General features: G+C 38.7%; 1 protein-coding gene across 1 annotated transcript in view; it reads right to left on the bottom strand.

Moving 5' to 3' along the window:
• baiap2l2a (BAR/IMD domain containing adaptor protein 2 like 2a) overlaps positions 1-19,222 on the bottom strand; it is a 60,818-nt gene that overhangs the window by 919 nt on the left and 40,677 nt on the right. The window contains exons 10-13 of the mRNA XM_062036656.1: positions 18,115-18,319; positions 16,994-17,059; positions 11,618-11,792; positions 1,947-1,987 (exon numbers count right to left, since the gene is read on the bottom strand). Coding sequence (XP_061892640.1) covers positions 1,947-1,987; positions 11,618-11,792; positions 16,994-17,059; positions 18,115-18,319 — 487 coding nt within the window. The remainder of the gene's footprint in view (positions 1-1,946; positions 1,988-11,617; positions 11,793-16,993; positions 17,060-18,114; positions 18,320-19,222) is intronic.

The following is a 19,222-nucleotide window of genomic DNA, read 5'->3' as shown; positions in this document are numbered from 1 at the left end:
AGGACAAGATCACGGGTACAAGCGGCCCAAATGAGTTTCCTCCGCCGGGTGGCGGGTCTCTCCCTTAGAGATAGGGTGAGAAACTCTGTCATCCGGGGGGAGCTCAAAGTAAAGCCGCTGCTCCTCCACATGGAGAGGAGCTAGGTGAGGTGGTTCGGGCACCCAAACGCCTCGCTAGGGAGGTGTATAGGGCACGTCCGACCAGTAGGAGGCCACGGGGAAGACCCAGGACAAGTTGGGAAGACTATGTCTGGAAACGCCTCGGGATCCCCCGAGAAGAGCTGAACGAAGTGGCTGGGGAGAGGGAAGTCTGGGCTTCCCTGCTTAGGCTGCTGCCTCCGCGACCCGACCTCGGATAAGCGGAAGAAGATGGATGGATGGATGGATGGATAATTTAATTAACTAGAGAATGGTGTGTGACGAAATCCAAGAGTGTGTATGGTGTAATACTATGTGTAGGAATTAATTGCTGAGTGTTTACCAGAAGTGTTGACTCAAGAGGAGGAACAAGGCATGAAGGCAGTCCGTGGGGCAGGCAGATGGTCAGAGCGAATGGCGAGGCGCAGGAGGTCCGTGTCCATGCGAGAGGGGGTCGAGATCCAAGAGGCAGTCAGGGAAACAAGGGGGGGACGAGGAACGACGAGACACACAGCAACGTCAACGCGGGAACGGAGGTGGGACATCAACAGAAGGTTATATTCCGGCCAGGGATGGCAGGTTGTGCAGGCTTTTGAAGGCAGGTGCGATCATCAGCTCCAGGTGTGCAGATTGCTGATCGCCCACAGCCTTGCCGGCATGTGGGCGTGACGCGGGCCAGCGCGAGCAGGGGCGTGGGTCTTCCAGCGGAGGTGCTGGAAGACCCAGCTGATGTATATTTCAACTACGGGTCCCTATCAATAAACTCTATGCTTCAATGGATTACATTTTTTGCAGAACAGACTCTAATGTTACCAAAATAAAAAAATAATGTAATATAAAATGATGTCTGTAAATAAAAGGAATAAATAAATCACCACTCTGAAGTAAAGGAAAACATGATTTATAACAGGGGTGTCAAACTCATTTTAGAACGGGGGCCACATGGAGAAAAATCTACTCCAAAGTGGGTAAAATCACGGCACGTTGACTTAAAAATAAAGACAACTTCAGACTGTACAAATCATAATGTTGTTGTTGTTTTGTTTTTTACACTTACATGTTGCGCTTAATGGTATTCTACCTTTATTTGTCGTTATTTATACTTTCTATAATAAATTATGTGATAATGTTCATCAGTCAACTCATTGGTGTTCATTTTCAATCCATCAAGATTAAAAAATGATATCAAAATTAAATTACAGGATGTTATTTATGTAGTTTGCTCATTTTCCTCGACTGGTGCACTAACATGTGGTTTATTTATATGTGTACATATGTAGCATCATCTACAAAGATACAAAGAATTGCTATTGTGACATCTAGTGGACACATTTAGAACAGCAGTTTCTTTCATTCATAAATTTCGGCTCATTTTTATTCTATTGAAAAGTCAGATGACTACTTTATTTCCATTCATATTTTGACCACTTAATATTGATTTTTTTTTTTTTAAAAACAAAACCATATTATTGAGGTAGACTAGTCAAGATATGTTTAAAAATTCAAAAACCTTATAGGTTTCTACATGCGTTTTAAAAAGCTGGTCTCAACTAAATCAATGCCAGTTTGTTGCGTATGGGGTGGGTTTAGGGTGGCATGGGGGGGGGGCCCCTTTGGGAGTCTTGTGTGTGGGGGCCCAGAATCGGTGCCAAGCCCCCGCCTACGTTGGCATACCAGATATTATTTTAGGAGCACGAAACCTATTAAAATGTTCCCAGTGCGAGCAAAGCAATCATTTTCCACTTAGATTGTGACATGTTTGCGATATATTCATGGCGGAATACCACGGGGAAGTGTGCATCACTTACTTTGGAAAGAGTTCGGGTCTTGAGCCATGTTCCTGGGGTCGCTGTAGAACAAATATGAGAAGGGTATCAATAGTGGGGTCACATAGACATGCACTCGCTAAGGCAGGGGTGTCCAAAATTGCTGCCTGTGCGGCATTACTCACTGCAAAAAGTCAGTGTTCAAAAACAAGAAAAAAAATACAAAAATTAGGGGTATTTTACTTGAACTAAGCAAAATTATCTGCCAATAGAACAAGAAAATGTGGCTTGTCAAGTCTTTCCAAAACAAGTAAAATTAGCTAACCTCAATGAACCCAAAAATACCTTAAAATAAGTATATTCTCACTAATAACAAGTGCACTTTTCTTGGTAGAAAAAAGAGACCTTTTTTGCTCAATTTGTTGAAAAATATTCTTAAATGAAGTAAATGCTAGTGCCATTATCTTGACATAATGATATACGCTCGGCATTACATTTCTTGAAACCAGCAAACTTAAACTAAAAACTAATTTATTGTTCTTAATGGAAATTCAACAAGGCAACGTCTTGTTACTCTCGGGGTCTCCTAGCCGCTCAGGCAAATCATATTGTCTAAAAATGCATTTTTCCATGGATAACATGACATCATTGCGTCAAGTGCGTGCTCTTTCAGTCAATTAGTGCGCATATATACAGCCTGGCCCCCGGCCCAATTTTATTTAATTGTAATTTTGAAGAATTTATCTGAATGTGCATGAATTATTTCTGTTCAAAAATGTTTGAAATGTCACATGTTAAAAAAAAATTTTTTTCATGCTTGAAATAAGAAATTAATACTTTAAAAAAGTAGTTTTATACTTGTGAGTGTTGATGACACAGCTTTGCAACAGTTTATATTCTAGTTTCAAGCATGTTTTACTCAATATAGCTCATCAAATCTCAGCAACAAGCTGTAATATCTTACTGACATCATTTAGGACCAAAACACTTAAAACAAGTAAAACACTCTAACATGAAATCTGCTTAGTGAGAAGATTTATCTTATCAGACAGAAAATAAGCAAATATCACCCTTTTTTGAGATATTTAATCCTACTTAGATTTCAGTTTTTGCAGTGTGTTTCCTTTCATTTTTGCATTATTATCGATATAAAATGAAACAATCGAAATTGCAAAAAATGGAAGAAAATCAAGCAAAAAGGCACAATGTAAAAATTAATCTGTACTGTACACAAAGTAATACCACAAAGCCAATGTTTTTCTTTTTTTCTTCAGGCCTTGTTCAAACTGCAGGTCAATTCCGATTTTTGTGCCCATATATGTGACCCGTATCAGATTTTTTTCACGTCAGTGTGAACAGTGCAAATTCCAAATCTTTCAAATCCGACCCAGTTTCACTACTTTTAGATTGTTCTGTGTCATGTTTGTGTCCTCTCAATTTCTCTGTTTATTGTTATTTTGAATGTTGCTGGGTTAGGTTTTAGAATTGGATTGCATTATTAATGTATTGCTGTGTATTGTACGGAGCCCCTAAAGCAGGGGTCACCAACGCGGTGCCCGCGGGCACCAGGTAGCCCGTAAGGACCAGATGAGTAGCCCGCCGGCCTGTTCTAAAAATAGCTCAAATAGCAGCACTTACCAGTGAGCTGCCTCTATTTTTTTAATTTTATTTATTTACTAGCAAGCTGGTCTCGCTTTGCCCGACATTTTTAATTCTAGGAGAGACAAAACTCAAATAGAATTTGAAAATCCAAGAAAATATTTTAAAGACTTGGTCTTCACTTGTTTAAATAAATTCATTATTTTTTTTAGTTTGCTTCTTATAACTTTCAGAAAGACAATTTTAGAGAAAAAATACAACCTTAAAAATGATTTTAGGATTTTTGAACACATATACCTTTTTACCTTTTAAATGCCTTCCTCTTCTTTCCTGACAATTTAAATCAATGTTCAAGTAAATTTATTTTTTTTATTGTAAAGAATAATAAATACATTTTAATTTAATTCTTCATTTTAGCTTCTGTTTTTTCGACGAATAATATTTGTGAAATATTTCTTCAAACTTATTATGATTAAAATTCAAAAAAATTATTCTGGCAAATCTAGAAAATATGTAAAATCAAATTTAAATCTTATTTCAAAGTCTTTTGAATTTTCTTTTAAAATTTTTGTTCTGGAAAATCTAGAAGAAATAATGATTTGTCTTTGTTAGAAATATACCTTGGTCCAATTTGTTATATATTCTAACAAAGTGGAGATTGGATTTTAACCTATTTAAAACATGTCATCAAAATTCTAAAATTAATCTTAATCAGGAAAAATTACTAATGATGTTCCATAAATTCTTTTTTTAAGTTTTTCTCTTCTTTTTTTCGGTTGAATTTTGAATTTTAAAGAGTCGAAATTGAAGACAAACTATGTTTCAAAATTGAATTGTCGTTTTTTTCCGTGTTTTCTCCTCTTTGAAACCGTTCAATTAAGTGTAAATATCATTAATTATTAATAATAACATAGAGTTAAAGGTAAATTGAGCAAATTGGCTATTTCTGGCAATTTATTTAAGTGTGTATCAAACTGGTAGCCCTTCGCATTAATCAGTACCCAAGAAGTAGCTCTTGGTTTCAAAAAGGTTGGTGACCCCTGCCCTAAAGGGACATGTTTTTATTTATTATATTTTTTATTTTATTTTTATTTTTTTTAGATATGTACACAGCCCCTAAAGGGACATGTTTATTTTATTTTATTTTATATTTTTTATTTTTTATTTTTTATTTTTTATTTTTTTAGATATGTATCTCGTGTGCACAAGATAGTTTCTCGTGCGCAACTTTCTAGTGTGCACGAGATACATATCTAAAAAAAATAAAAATAAAAATAAATAATAAAAAAAATAAAAAAAATAATGTCCCTTTAGGGGCTCCGTAGTATTGTTTTGTTGGATTGATTAATTTAAAAAAAAATTTTAAAAATAATTTAAAAATCCGACCCAAGCCGTTGTCGTATGTAGAAATAAATTGGATATGCAGTACAGGCCAAAAGTTTGGACACACCTTCTCATTCAATACGTATTCTGTGTTTCTTTATTGTCATGACTATTTACATTGTAGACTGTCACTGAATCAAAACTATGAATGAACACATGTGGACTTATGTACTTAATAAAAAAAGGTGAAATAATTGAAAACATGTTTTATATTCTAGTTTCTTCAAAATAGCCACCATTGGCTCTGATTACTGATTTGCACACTCTTGGCATTCTCTCCATGAGCTTCAAGAGGTAGTCACCTGAAATAGTTTTCACTTCACAGGTGTGCTTGAAGCTCATGGTGAGAATGCCAAGAGTGTGCAAAGCAGTAATCAGAGCAAAGGGTGGCTATTTTGAAGAAACTGGAATATAAAACAGGTTTTTAATTATTTCACCCTTTTTTTTTGCTAAGTATATAACTCCACAAGTGTTCATTCATAGTTTTGATGCCTTCAGTAACAATCTACAATGTAAATAGTCATGAAAATAAAGAAAACGCATTGAAATGAGAAGAAGGTGTGTCCAAACTTTTGGCCTGTACTATATATATATACAGTATATATATATTTTTTTTGTTTTGTTGTTGTTGTTGTTTTACTTTTGTAGCTGAATGTAGAAGTGGCTGGTTGCATCAACTCTGCTCTTTCAATGCCTTTTATGTCCTTTGTTTTCGTTGTTCCCTCTTACACACATGCTTATGTGTGCTATGGCTATGAGATTTTTCCCCCCCTTGGCCTCAGTCTGGACCCCCTCTCCAGGGGCCCCCTCGCTAGCGTTTTCCAGTCTCTCACCTTTTTTGTAAGGGGCGCCGGAAGTTGGCAGACCCGTCAGTGATCCTGTTCTGTCTCCCTGTAGTATTTGATCCTGTTCTGTCTCCCTGTAATGTTTGTCTGATCTTGAATGGGATTGTGCTGACTAATCTTAATTTCCCCTTCGGGGATTAATAAAGTATTTCTGATTCTGATTCTGATTCTGATATGTGATGCGTCCTCAATGTGTCCAACCAGAACGTCGTCAAAAAGCGATACGCGTCATAATTCACCGAAATAGACAGTTAAAAAATAAATAGTAGAAAACGGAGAAGGAAAAAGGTGAAAATAAAAAGTTTTAGGAACTCATGTGAAAGTTTCCATACTACTGTACAGACACGCAGACATCGAAGAAAATTATCCCGAAAAGTACTTGTCTTATTCCTACTTAATCTTACTTCTCGCAGTAATTTGGTTCAGAAAATGTTGACTTTAAATGCACAAAGTCCTTGAAATTGCCACAAATGCGCCAGTACAGAGACCGGAGAAGCCACGTTTACTTCCGTAAACAATGCAGCGCGTGTCATGACGCCATGTACGTATGCGGGTCAGATTGCATTCACATTAGAAATCGCTTTTTTGGGGGGACACACACTAGGTTCTGCAATTAAACAATTGTACTATTTCTTCTACATCGGAAAAGAAACAACAGTAAAAATGTAAGAAAAAAGAGCAAAAAAATCGGTATGTAATGAGAAAAAGCTGAAATGTTCAAACTAATAATTAATAATAATATACTTAGTCACCTGCAATACAAGGCTGATATCTGCTTTTAGCATTTTTTTAAAAAAAATATATCAATATGGCCCCCGCACACATTTTGAAAGTATGGACACCCCTGAACTAAAGTATCAGAAGTATCGATATTTTGATTTGAGGATCGATATTAGACCATAAAGATCGGATATCGGGGGTATCGATATGTCGACCCACATATGGCGAATCTAAACACAGCAGTTTCAAAGTGTGTGTGAGGTGGGCCTCGGGACTTTAGGATAGGTGCTGCAGCTTGAGAACACCAAGAAAAAGACAACTTGAAAGCTCACTGTGACACACTTTGAAAACCCCTGATCTAAGGCAAACACACACACACACACACACACACACACACACACACACACACACACACACACACACACATTCTTGTATGTGTTACCTTCTTGAGACCTCCAAAAAATGCCTACCCCTTTAGGACCACCCTTTCTAAATATATAAATATTTGTATTTCCAACATTAATAATATATACATACTATGCATATATAAAAAAGGTAAGCTTTTAGTAAAATTTTTATTTTTTATTTTTTTGTTTTTAATTGGTTTTTATTCTTCATTATTTACTTCAAGTTATTACAGTATGTCTCTATATACATATTTATATATTTATTTTTAATTAATTTTGGCCAAAGGGGGCGCATTTCAATTTCTTACACACACTTGTTATTTCATATGTTGGCCAGAGGGGGAGCATTTCACATTTTTACTCACACTTGTTATTTCATATGTTGACCAGAGGGGGAGCATTTCAAATTTTTACACACACTTGTTATTTCATATGTTGACCAGAGGGGGAGAACTTTTAAAACCGACACACATCCATCCATCCATCCATCCATCCATTTTCTACCGCTTGTCCTTTTCGGGGTCGCGGGGGGTGCTGGAGCCTATCTCAGCTGTATTCTGGCGGAAGGCGCGTACACCCAGTCAATTTGAAAAATCCCTCCTTTTAGGGACCACCCTAATTTTGATATATTTCACCACCAGGGGGTGCAAATGAGACATTCTCTATTAGATGCAACAGTTTTCCGTATTGGGACCATGATTTATGTCCTCACTTGTTCACACCTCCTCATAATGAAGATACTTTTCCTTGTTGATGTCTCAAGAAGGATAGAAATACAAGAACACACGAACACACACAGACCTACATTCTTGTATTTGTTACCTTCTTGAGACCTCCGAAAAATGCCTACCTCTTTAGGACCACCCTTTCTAAATATATAAATATTTGTATTTCCAACATTAATAATATATACATACTATGCATATATAAAAAAGGTAAGCTTTTAGTAAAATTGTTTATTTTTATTTTTTTGTTTTTAATTGGTTTTTATTCTTCATTGTTTACTTCAAGTTATTACAGTATGTCACTGTATACATATTTATATATTTATTTTTTCATTAATTTTGGCCAAAGGGGGCGCATTTCAATTTCTTACACACAGTTGTTATTTCATATGTTGGCCAGAGGAGGAGCATTTCAAATTTTTACACACACTTGTTATTTCATATGTTGACCAGAGGGGGAGAACTTTTAAAACCGACACACATCCATCCATCCATCCATCCATTTTCTACCGCTTGTCCTTTTCGGGGTCGCGGGGGGTGCTGGAGCCTATCTCAGCTGTATTCTGGCGGAATACCCTAATTTCGATAGATTTCACCACCAGGGGGTGCAAATGAGACATTCTCTATTAGATGCAATGATTTTCCGTATTGGGACCATGATTTATGTCCTCACTTGTTCACACCTCCTCATAATGAAGATACTTTTCCTTGTTGATGTCTCAAGAAGGATATAAATACAAGAACACACACACACACACACACACACACACACACACACCAACATTCTTGTATTTGTTACCTTCTTGAGACCTCCGAAAAATGCCTACCTCTTTCGGACCACCCTTTCTAGATATATAAAGATTTGTATTTACAACATTATTAATATATACACACTATGCAAATATAAAAAAAGGTAAGCTTTACGTATTTAAAAAAAATAATAATAAATTTGGCCAAATGGGGCGCATTTCAATTTATTACACACACTTATTATTACATATTTTGGCCAGAGGGGGAGCACTTAAAATTTTCAGACACACTTGTTATTTCATATGTTGACAAGAGGGGGAGCACTTTTAAAACCGACACAGTCACTTTAAAAAATCCCTCCTTTTTGGGACCACCCTAATTTCGATAGATTTCACCACCAGGGGGTGCAAATGAGACATTCTCTATTAGATGCAATGGTATTCCGTATTGGGACCATGATTTCGGTCCTCACTTGTTCACACCTCCTCATATGGACGGTACTTTTCCTTGTTGATGCCTCAAGAAGGATATAAATACAAGAACACACACACACACACCAACATTCTTGTATTTGTTACCTTCTTGAGACCTTCGACAAAAACTTCCCGCTTTAGGACCACCCTTTCTAGATATATAAAGATTTGTATTTACAACATTAATAATATATACATACTACGCAAATATAAAAAAAAGTAAGCTTTACATATATTTTTTTTTCAATTAATTTTGGCCAAAGGGGGCGACATTCTCTATTAGATGCAATGGTTTTCCGTATTGGGACCATGATTTCGGTCCTAACTTGTTCACCTGTCCTCATATGGAAGGTACTTTTCCTTGTTGGTGTCTCAAGACACTTGTTATTTCATATGTTGACCAGAGAGGGAGCACTTTTAAAATTGACACAGTCAATTTGAAAAATCCATCTTTTTTGGCACCACCCTAATTTCGATAGATTTCACCACCAGGGGTGCAAATGAGACATTCTCTATTAGATGCAATGGTATTCCGTATTGGGACCATGATTTATGTCCTAACTTGTTCACACCTCCTCATATGGAGGGTACTTTTCCTTGTTGATGCCTCAAGAAGGATATAAATACAAGAACACACACACACACACACCAACATTCTTGTATTTGTTACCTTCTTGAGACCTCCGACAAATGCTTCCCGCTTTAGGACCACCCTTTCTAGATATATAAAGATTTGTATTTACAACATTAATAATATATACATACTACGCAAATATAAAAAAAAGTAAGCTTTATATATATATATTTTTTTAAATAGATTTTGGCCAAAGGGGGCGACATTCTCTATTAGATGCATTGTTTTTTTGTATTGGGACCAGGATTTCGGTCCTAACTTGTTCACCTGTCCTCATATGGAAGGTACTTTTCCTTGTTGGTGTCTCAAGACACACTTGTTATTTCATATGTTGACCAGAGAGGGAGCACTTTTAAAATTGACACAGTCAATTTGAAAAATCCATCTTTTTTGGCACCACCCTAATTTCGATAGATTTCACCACCAGGGGTGCAAATGAGACATTCTCTATTAGATGCAATGGTATTCCGTATTGGGACCATGATTTATGTCCTAACTTGTTCACACCTCCTCATATGGAGGGTACTTTTCCTTGTTGATGCCTCAAGAAGGATATAAATACAAGAACACACACACACACACACCAACATTCTTGTATTTGTTACCTTCTTGAGACCTCCGACAAATGCTTCCCGCTTTAGGACCACCCTTTCTAGATATATAAAGATTTGTATTTACAACATTAATAATATATACATACTACGCAAATATAAAAAAAAGTAAGCTTTATATATATATTTTTTTTTAAATAGATTTTGGCCAAAGGGGGCGACATTCTCTATTAGATGCATTGTTTTTTTGTATTGGGACCAGGATTTCGGTCCTAACTTGTTCACCTGTCCTCATATGGAAGGTACTTTTCCTTGTTGGTGTCTCAAGACACACTTGTTATTTCATATGTTGACCAGAGAGGGAGCACTTTTAAAATTGACACAGTCAATTTGAAAAATCCATCTTTTTTGGCACCACCCTAATTTCGATAGATTTCACCACCAGGGGTGCAAATGAGACATTCTCTATTAGATGCAATGGTATTCCGTATTGGGACCATGATTTCGGTCCTAACTTGTTCACACCTCCTCATATGGAGGGTACTTTTCCTTGTTGATGCCTCAAGAAGGATATAAATACAAGAACACACACACACACACACACACACACACACACCAACATTCTTGTATTTGTTACCTTCTTGAGACCTCCGACAAATGCTTCCCGCTTTAGGACCACCCTTTCTAGATATATGAAAATGTGTATCTACAACATTAATAATATATACACACTACGCAAATATAAAAAAAAGTAAGCTTTACGTAATTTTTTATTTTTTATTCATTTTGGCCAAAGGGGGCGACATTCTCTATTAGATGCAATGGTTTTCCGTATTGGGACCATGATTTCGGTCCTAACTTGTTCACCTGTCCTCATATGGAAGGTACTTTTTCTTGTTGGTGTCTCAAGACACACTTGTTATTTCATATGTTGACCAGAGAGGGAGCACTTTTAAAATTGACACAGTCAATTTGAAAAATCCATCTTTTTTGGCACCACCCTAATTTCGATAGATTTCACCACCAGGGGTGCAAATGAGACATTCTCTATTAGATTTTCCGTATCGGGACCATGATTTCGGTCCGACCTTTTTCACACCTCCTCATATGGACGGTACTTTTCCTTGTAGGTGTCTCAAGAAGGGTACAAATACAAGAACACACACACCATTCCTCAATCATACAATGTCAACAGCTGGAGCTTCCACCCTGCATCCACCAGAAAAAGGGATGAGGCGACATGGAGGACAGCACCCTGTCACATTGCCCCTGCTGGACAGAAGGGTGAATTGCAACAAAATCCAACAAAAGTCTTCTTCCTTGGTTAAAATGTCCAAAAAGACAAATAAGGGCTCAACTTTAGCATAGCCAATGTGTGATAACTGCTAGTGTAGATGAATACCTTCACATTATAGGATGTAAAAAATAAAATACTGTAACAGAATTAGGAAAAAAAGTCAGACTTTCGAAGACTGATCTAACATTCATTGATCACCAAAGCCATAAGTGACTTTAAAATGTCTTTTTCTGAGAAAGCCCTGAAGCAAACTGCAGTAATTCCGCAAAAAGAGAGAGAATCCATTGATTCAGGCGGACTGATCAATACAGGCTGTCGGATTGTGATACCTTTTTTTCCCGATAAGCCTCTGTCCTCCTGTCGGACATGCCTGTTTGCATCTCAGAGCTTTTATTTGAAGACTGAGATGGTGGCGGAGGTGGAGGCGGAGGCGGAGGCGGGGCGTCGCTTCTTGACGTGTCCGTGCGGCTACTCAGGCTGCTTCTTGCCCGGAGAGAGGAACTACTGAAAGCACACATTGTTGAATAAATAGCTGAAGTAACGTTAGAATATTGGACTTGCACAAAGAGAAGTGGAAATTGGAGAGGAAAAAAAGGAATTGGTCCTCCCTTTGCAAATAAACTGGGCAGCTTCCACTCCTCTGGGAAGACATTCCGTGCATCCGGGATAGCATAAGTACAAACCCTGTTTCCATATGAGTTGGGAAATTGTGTTACATGTAAATATAAACGGAATACAATGATTTGCAAATCCTTTTCAACCCATATTCAGTTGAATACACTACAAAGACAACATATTTGATGTTCAAACTCATAAACTTTTTCTTTTTTTTGCAATTAATAATTAATTAACTTAGAATTTCATGGCTGCAACACGTGCCAAAGTAGTTGGGAAAGGGCATGTTCACCACTGTGTTACATGGCCTTTCCTTTTAACAACACTCAGTAAAGGTTTGGGAACTGAGGAGACACATTTTTGAAGCTTCTCAGGTGGAATTCTTTCCCATTCTTGCTTGATGTACAGCTTAAGTTGTTCAACAGTCCGGGGGTCTCCCTTGTGCTATTTTAGGCTTCATAATGCGCCACACATTTTCAATGGGAGACAGGTCTGGACTACAGGCAGGCCAGTCTAGTACCCGCACTCTTTTACTATGAAGCCATGTTGATGTAACACGTGGCTTGGCATTGTCTTGCTGAAATAAGCAGGGGCGTCCATGGTAACGTTGCTTGGATGGCTCCAAAACCTGTATGTACCTTTCAGCATTAATGGTGCCTTCACAGATGTGTAAGTTACCCATGTCTTGGGCACTAATACACCCACATACCATCACACATGCTGGCTTTTACACTTTGCGCCTAGAACAATCCGGATGGTTGTTTTCCTCTTTGGTCCGGAGGACACGACGTCCACAGTTTCCAAAAACAATTTGAAATGTGGCCTCGTCAGACCACAGAACACTTTTTCACTTTGTATCAGTCCATCTTAGATGAGCTCGGGCCGAGCGAAGCCGACGGCGTTTCTGGGTGTTGTTGATAAACGGTTTTCGCCTTGCATAGGAGAGTTTTAACTTGCACTTACAGATGTAGCGACCAACTGTAGTTACTGACAGTGGGTTTCTGAAGTGTTCCTGAGCCCATGTGGTGATATCCTTTACACACTGATTGTTGATGCAGTACAGCCTGAGGGATGGAAGGTCACGGGCTTAGCTGCTTACGTGCAGTGATTTCTCCAGATTCTCTGAACCCTTTGATGATATTACGGAGCGTAGATGGTGAAATACCTAAATTCCTTGCAATAGCTGGTTGAGAAAGGTTTTTCTTAAACCGTTCAACAATTTGCTCACACATTTGTTGCCAAAGTGATGACCCTCGCCCCATCCTTGTTTGTGAACGACTGAGCATTTCATGGAATCTACTTTTATACCCAATCATGGCACCCACCTGTTCCCAATTAGCCTGCACACCTGTGGGATGTTCCAAATAAGTGTTTGATGAGCATTCCTCAACTCTATCAGTATTTATTGCCACCTTTCCCAACTTCTTTGTCACGTGTTGCTGCCATCAAATTCTAAAGTTAATGATTATTTGCAAATGTTGATCAGTTTGAACATGAAATATGTTGTCTTGGTAGCATATTCAACTGAATATGGGTTGAAAATGATTGTATTCCGTTTATATTTACATCTAACACAATTTCCCAACTCATATGGAAACGGGGTTTGTATTTTGTCCTCTGATTTCTCCATGCAATACCCCATAATGAGAATGTATGTCCTGGGCATGCCGTTAAAGTCAGGCAGTGGAGGCTCCTCTATGGGGTCTTGGGGCACCAGGAGGTTAACCCCTTTACCACTGTTACCCCAAGGTCTAGTACCTGACTGCCCCCTAGCCAGGGATACGGCGAAGACCTCAACGGCGGAAACGGTAGATGTATGAACCACCACAACGGCTGCGATGGCGGAAGAAGGCACCCCCACATCCACGTGGGCCCAGTTATGGGGGAAATAACAACCCAAGACCTCAACGGTGGAACAGGCGGGAGGATGATGGTATGGCACATGGTAGTTCTACCTCAATGAAAGTTATTACTAATTATATGGTGCTGGGATACCCATGATTTCAGCCTTTCCAAGCTTCTCTTGGACTACCGATTTTTGACCTGGGTATTTATCAAATCCTCGTTACGGCCTTGGCTGTGGTGTGTTTACACAACATACTCCTTAAAAAGTAGGTCGTTGAACCGCCGCTTGATCGCCTTGAAACCCAAAGTCTGGGTATTTAGCTGTGACAGGTGTCCGCTGTGACTGAACAAGTGCGCCACGGTGTTCCCTCACAGCACTGGGTCACCCAAATATCTTAAATGGTTCACGCCATTATTATCGCAGGCCTGATTATTGGTCCAATAAAACCAATCAGTCAGACAGCCTGGGGGAAAGCGGCACAAATACCCCATGTGGAAATAACTTTTTAAAGACCTACTGAAAGCCACTACTAGCGACCACGCAGTCTGATAGTTTATATATAAAAGATGAAATCTTAACATTGCAACACATGCCAATACGCCTGAGTTAACTTAAAAAGTGCAATTTTAAATTTCCCGGGAAACTTCCGGTTCAAAACGTCTATGTATGATGACGTATGCGCGGAACGGAAGTATTGGCACACCATTGTGTCCCAATACAAAAAGCTCTGTTTTCATCGCAAAATTCCACAGTATTCTGGACATCTGTGTTGGTGAATCTTTTGCAATTTGTTTAATGAACAATGGAGACTGCAAAGAAGAAAGCTGTAGGTGGGAAGCGGTGTATTAGCGGCTGGCTGCAGCAACACAACCAGGAGGACTTTGAGATGGATAGCAGACGCGCTACCGTGAGTACAGCTTTGGCTTCCAAACATTTGATCGCTTGCCCGTACGTGCGTGGCGCTATGTGCATGTCACGTACGTAACTTTAGGGAAATATATGTTTCTTGGCGACTCTGATGGCGGCCGCCACCGCATTGCTGTCCTCACCTTGACTTCCTCCGTCTCCGGGACGCCGACCGCATCGGCGATCGGGTGAAGTCCTTCGTCGCGCCGTCGATCGCTGGAACGCAGGTGAGCACGGGTGTTGATGAGCAGATGAGGGCTGGCTGGCGTAGGTGCAGAGCTAATGTTTTTATCCTAGCTCTGTCGAGGTCCCGTAGCTAAGTTAGCTTCAATGGCGTCGTTAGCAACAGCATTGTTAAGCTTCGCCAGCCTGGAAAGCATTAACCGTGTAGTTACATGTCCATGGTTTAATAGTATTGTTGATCTTCTGTCTATCCTTCCAGTCAGGGGTTTATTTCTTTCGTTTCTATCTGCATTTAAGCCCGATGCTATCACGTTAGCTCTGTAGCTAAAGTGTTTCGCCGATGTATTGTCGTGGAGATAAAAGTCACTGTGAATGTCCATTTCACGTTCTCGACTCTCATTTTCAAGAGGATATAGTATCCGAGGTGGTTTAAAATACAAATCCGTGATCCACAATAGAAAAAGGAGAAAGTGTGGAATCCAATGAGCCAGCTTGTACCTAAGTTACGGTCAGAGCGAAAAAAGATACTCTAGTCCTTCACTCTCCCGTTCCTCATCCACAAATTTTTCATCCTCGCTCAAATTAATGGGGTAATCGTTGCTTTCTCGGTCCGAATCGCTCTCGCTGCTGGTGTAAACAACGGGGAAATGTGAGGAGCCTTTCAACCTGTGACGTCACGCTACTTCCGCTACTTATCAGCGACCAAAAGTTGCAAACTTTATCGTCAATGTTCTCTACTAAATCCTCTCAGCAAAAATACGGCAATATCGCGAATTGACCAAGTATGACACATAGAATGGATCTGCTATCCCCGTTTAAATAAAAACATTTCATTTCAGTAGGCCTTTAAGAAGTAAGCATCCTATTATGGTCATCAACTACTCGGTGAAATGTACTGAGGTTCTGCTTCCGCACGCAATGCAAGAACTTCACCACAAGCGTTATTAGTCCCCGGAGAAAAAACGATGCCCTTAATTATCTTCAATCACCACCAGCCAGTCCGAGCAGTTGTTTTATCCAGCTTGTAACGGATTAATACCGACAGATCAAAGCTGACATATCTGAGACTCCACTCTCCAAACGACTGAATAAAGATTCTCATTGATGAGAAGGACGTGGCAGGAATTCTAAACAGATACACTGCAAAAAGTCAAAAACCAGAAAAAAATATACAAAAATGAGGGGTATTTTATTTGAACTAAGCAAAATTATCTGCCGATGGAACAAGAAAATTTGGCTTGTCAAGACTTTCCAAAACAAGTAAAATTAGCTAACTTCAATGAACACAAAAATACCTTAAAATAAGTATATTCTCACTAATAACAAGTGCACTTTTCTTGGTAGAAAAAAAAAGAGACCTTTTTGCTCAATATGTTGAAAAATATTCTTAAATGAAGTAAATGCTAGTGCCATTATCTTGACATAATGATATGCGCTCGGCATTACATTTCTTGAAACCAGCGAACTTATACTAAAAACTAATTTATTGTTCTTAATGGAAATTCAACAAGGCAAGCGCTTGTTACTCTCGGGGTCTCCTAGCCGCTCAGGCAAATCATATGGTCTAAAAATGCATTTTTCCATGGATAACATGACATCATAGCGACAAGTGCGTGCTCTTTCAGTCAATTAGTGCAAATGTTTAAATATTAACTGTCAGTTTACTGTACTGTGCCAACTGTACTACTATATGAGTACCTATTTACTATTTTATTGAAAATAAAACAGCAAAGTCCATTTGGCTGTCATCTGTTTTAATTATGAGACACAATCGTGTCAAAGTCATGATTTTTTTTTTCATGCTTGAAATAAGAAATGATTACTTTAAAAAAGTAGTTTTATACTTGTGAGTGTTGATGACACAGCTTTGCAACAGTTGATATTCTAGTTCCAAGCATCTTTTACTCAATATAGGTCATCAAATCTCAGCAGCAAGCTGTAATATCTTACTGACATCATTTAGGACCAAAACACTTAAAACAAGTAAAACACTCTAACATAAAATCTGCTTAGTGAAACTAATTATCTTATTAGAAGAAAATAAGCAAATATCACCCTTAATTGAGATATTTCATCTTACTTAGATTTCAGTTTTTGCAGTGTACCTTGCTATGATGGAGTGATGCTAAATTCCAGCTCTTAAATATTTGTTTACCCCGAGTCAGCTGGCATAGGAAGGTCATCTACTTCTTCCACATAGGAGGCCGGGAACCATCCTTGCCTAAACAAAACAAAAAAATGTATAAAGTTAATGAGAACAAGATGCATTACTAGGGATGATGTTCGAAACCGGTTCTCCCGGTTGTTCGATAAGAAAAGAACCGATTCCATGGACTCGAATCCCTTTTTGAGAACCGGTTCCCGTTATCGAGGTCACTACAGTAAAGAAAAAGAGTTGTTTTTTTATTGGAATCCCTGGGAACGAATCCCGTCTCACAGAAAATGCCCTTTGGGACATCACAGGAAATGACGTAGCTCAGTCTAATGACTGAGCTAAAAAGCCGAAATGCTAATTTTTTTGGAAGAAGAATTGTTGATTGATGACTGTGGCGTTCTTAGTGTCATAGTGTGTGTGAAGTGAAGTGAAGTGAATTACATTTATATAGCGCTTTTTCTCAAGTGACTCAAAGCGCTTTACATAGTGAAACCCAATATCTAAGTTACATTCAAACCAGTGTGGGTGGCACTGGGAGCAGGTGGGTAAAGTGTCTTGCCCAAGGACACAACGGCAGTGACTAGGATGGCGGAAGCGGGGATCGAACCTGCAACCCTCAAGTTGCTGGCACGGCCGCTCTACCAACCGAGCGATACCGCCCCATAGTTGGTATGTTCCAATAGCAGCAGAAGTGCACTTTTTGGAGAGCTGTATTATTTTCAGTTTTGTGCCCAAGGGACTGATTTTATTTAACACTATATTATTATTTATACACCTATAGTGATCACAGAGACAGGTTGTTTTTGTGTTACTGTATAAATTTGTGTTTCTGAAAAATCCCATTTAATATACTTTGGGTAACAACACAACAGTCAATATTTATTTAGTTATTTTATTTAATTTTTTTCTTATAAAATAAAAGTGAGCTTTTGTTAAACCAAATATTGTGTTTTTTTCCATATACAACAACCTACCTGGACTCGATAAGAGAATCGATAAGGAATCGGTTCGATAAGAGGATTCGATAATGGGCTCCAACTCGATAATTTCTTATCAAACATCATCCCTATGCATTACACATAATTATAACGAGATCTAATCAGATGCGTTGCTCTACTCACCGTTGATTTTTCCCGGCCGTACGGCCGTACAACCAGCCGTTCTTCTGCTGCTGGACCACAACACTGATCATCTCTCCCCTGATGAAGTGCAGCAGGGTGGGATTGGAGCCACCAGGCTGATGGGCCACCCGGGCCCTCATGGATCGTCCTCCACCCCCCGCTGACTCGGCCGTGGAGCGATAAATGCTCCCCTGAGGAGACGGGGCTGGCGAGATCCTGGTGATGAGTTAACTGGAGCACGGCAGCTAAAGTCTAACTTAGTTAGCATCTAAGGTTCTCATACATCTAAAGCATGCAGCCTTACTGTTGTTTCTTGAACGCAGGGGTCGGCACACCCAAAACGTTGAAAGAGCCATATTGGACCAAAAATACAAAAAACATATCTAGTCTGGAGCCGCAAAAAATGAAAAGCCTTATATAAGTCTTATAATGAAGGCTATAATAGCCTACTATCAAAATGGCTATGTGTCGCAGGCTGAAGCAAATCTTCAATGACAGAAATATTGAAATTTAATATTTATTCTACACATTTGTACAACATTAGAAACCATTAGTAAATCAGAGGCTACTCAGAAGGTGAGATAACTCCTGGAAATTACTGGCCAAAAGGTATAGATGTGTGTGTCCAAGTTAAGGCTGTCTTCTTTTGATAGATTTATTACAATCTCGGTAATGTTTGCTGTGGTCTGGAACAACATGGCGCACAAGCAACTACCAGAAATGCAGCCAATATTACATACAGATCATGTGTCATGAGGCATGCAAAACTAAATTATATATAGAGATGCCAATCAATTCTTTAAAATGTAATATCGGAAATTATCGGTATCGGTTTCAAAATTATCGGTATCGGTTTTTAAAAAAAAGTTAAATGCCACATACTATCTACGGCTTTTCACACACACAAGTGAATGCAAGGCATACTTGGTCAACAGCCATACAGGTCACACTGAGGATATGTTTACATTAATGTTTATTTTCATTTCTTGTTTCTTTTGCTTTTTATTATTACTATTATTATTATTATTATTATTGTTTTTGTTATTCATTCTTGAATGGCTTTTTTGTTGTTTTTTTGCAAAATGTGTTTGTTTTTGTTTTGTCTACA

The sequence above is a fragment of the Entelurus aequoreus genome, linkage group LG25 (genome assembly GCF_033978785.1).
Source record: "Entelurus aequoreus isolate RoL-2023_Sb linkage group LG25, RoL_Eaeq_v1.1, whole genome shotgun sequence".
Classification (NCBI taxonomy): domain Eukaryota; kingdom Metazoa; phylum Chordata; class Actinopteri; order Syngnathiformes; family Syngnathidae; genus Entelurus; species Entelurus aequoreus.
The sequence above is the reverse complement of the archived record's forward strand: the minus strand, read 5'-3'. Positions and strand labels throughout refer to the sequence as shown.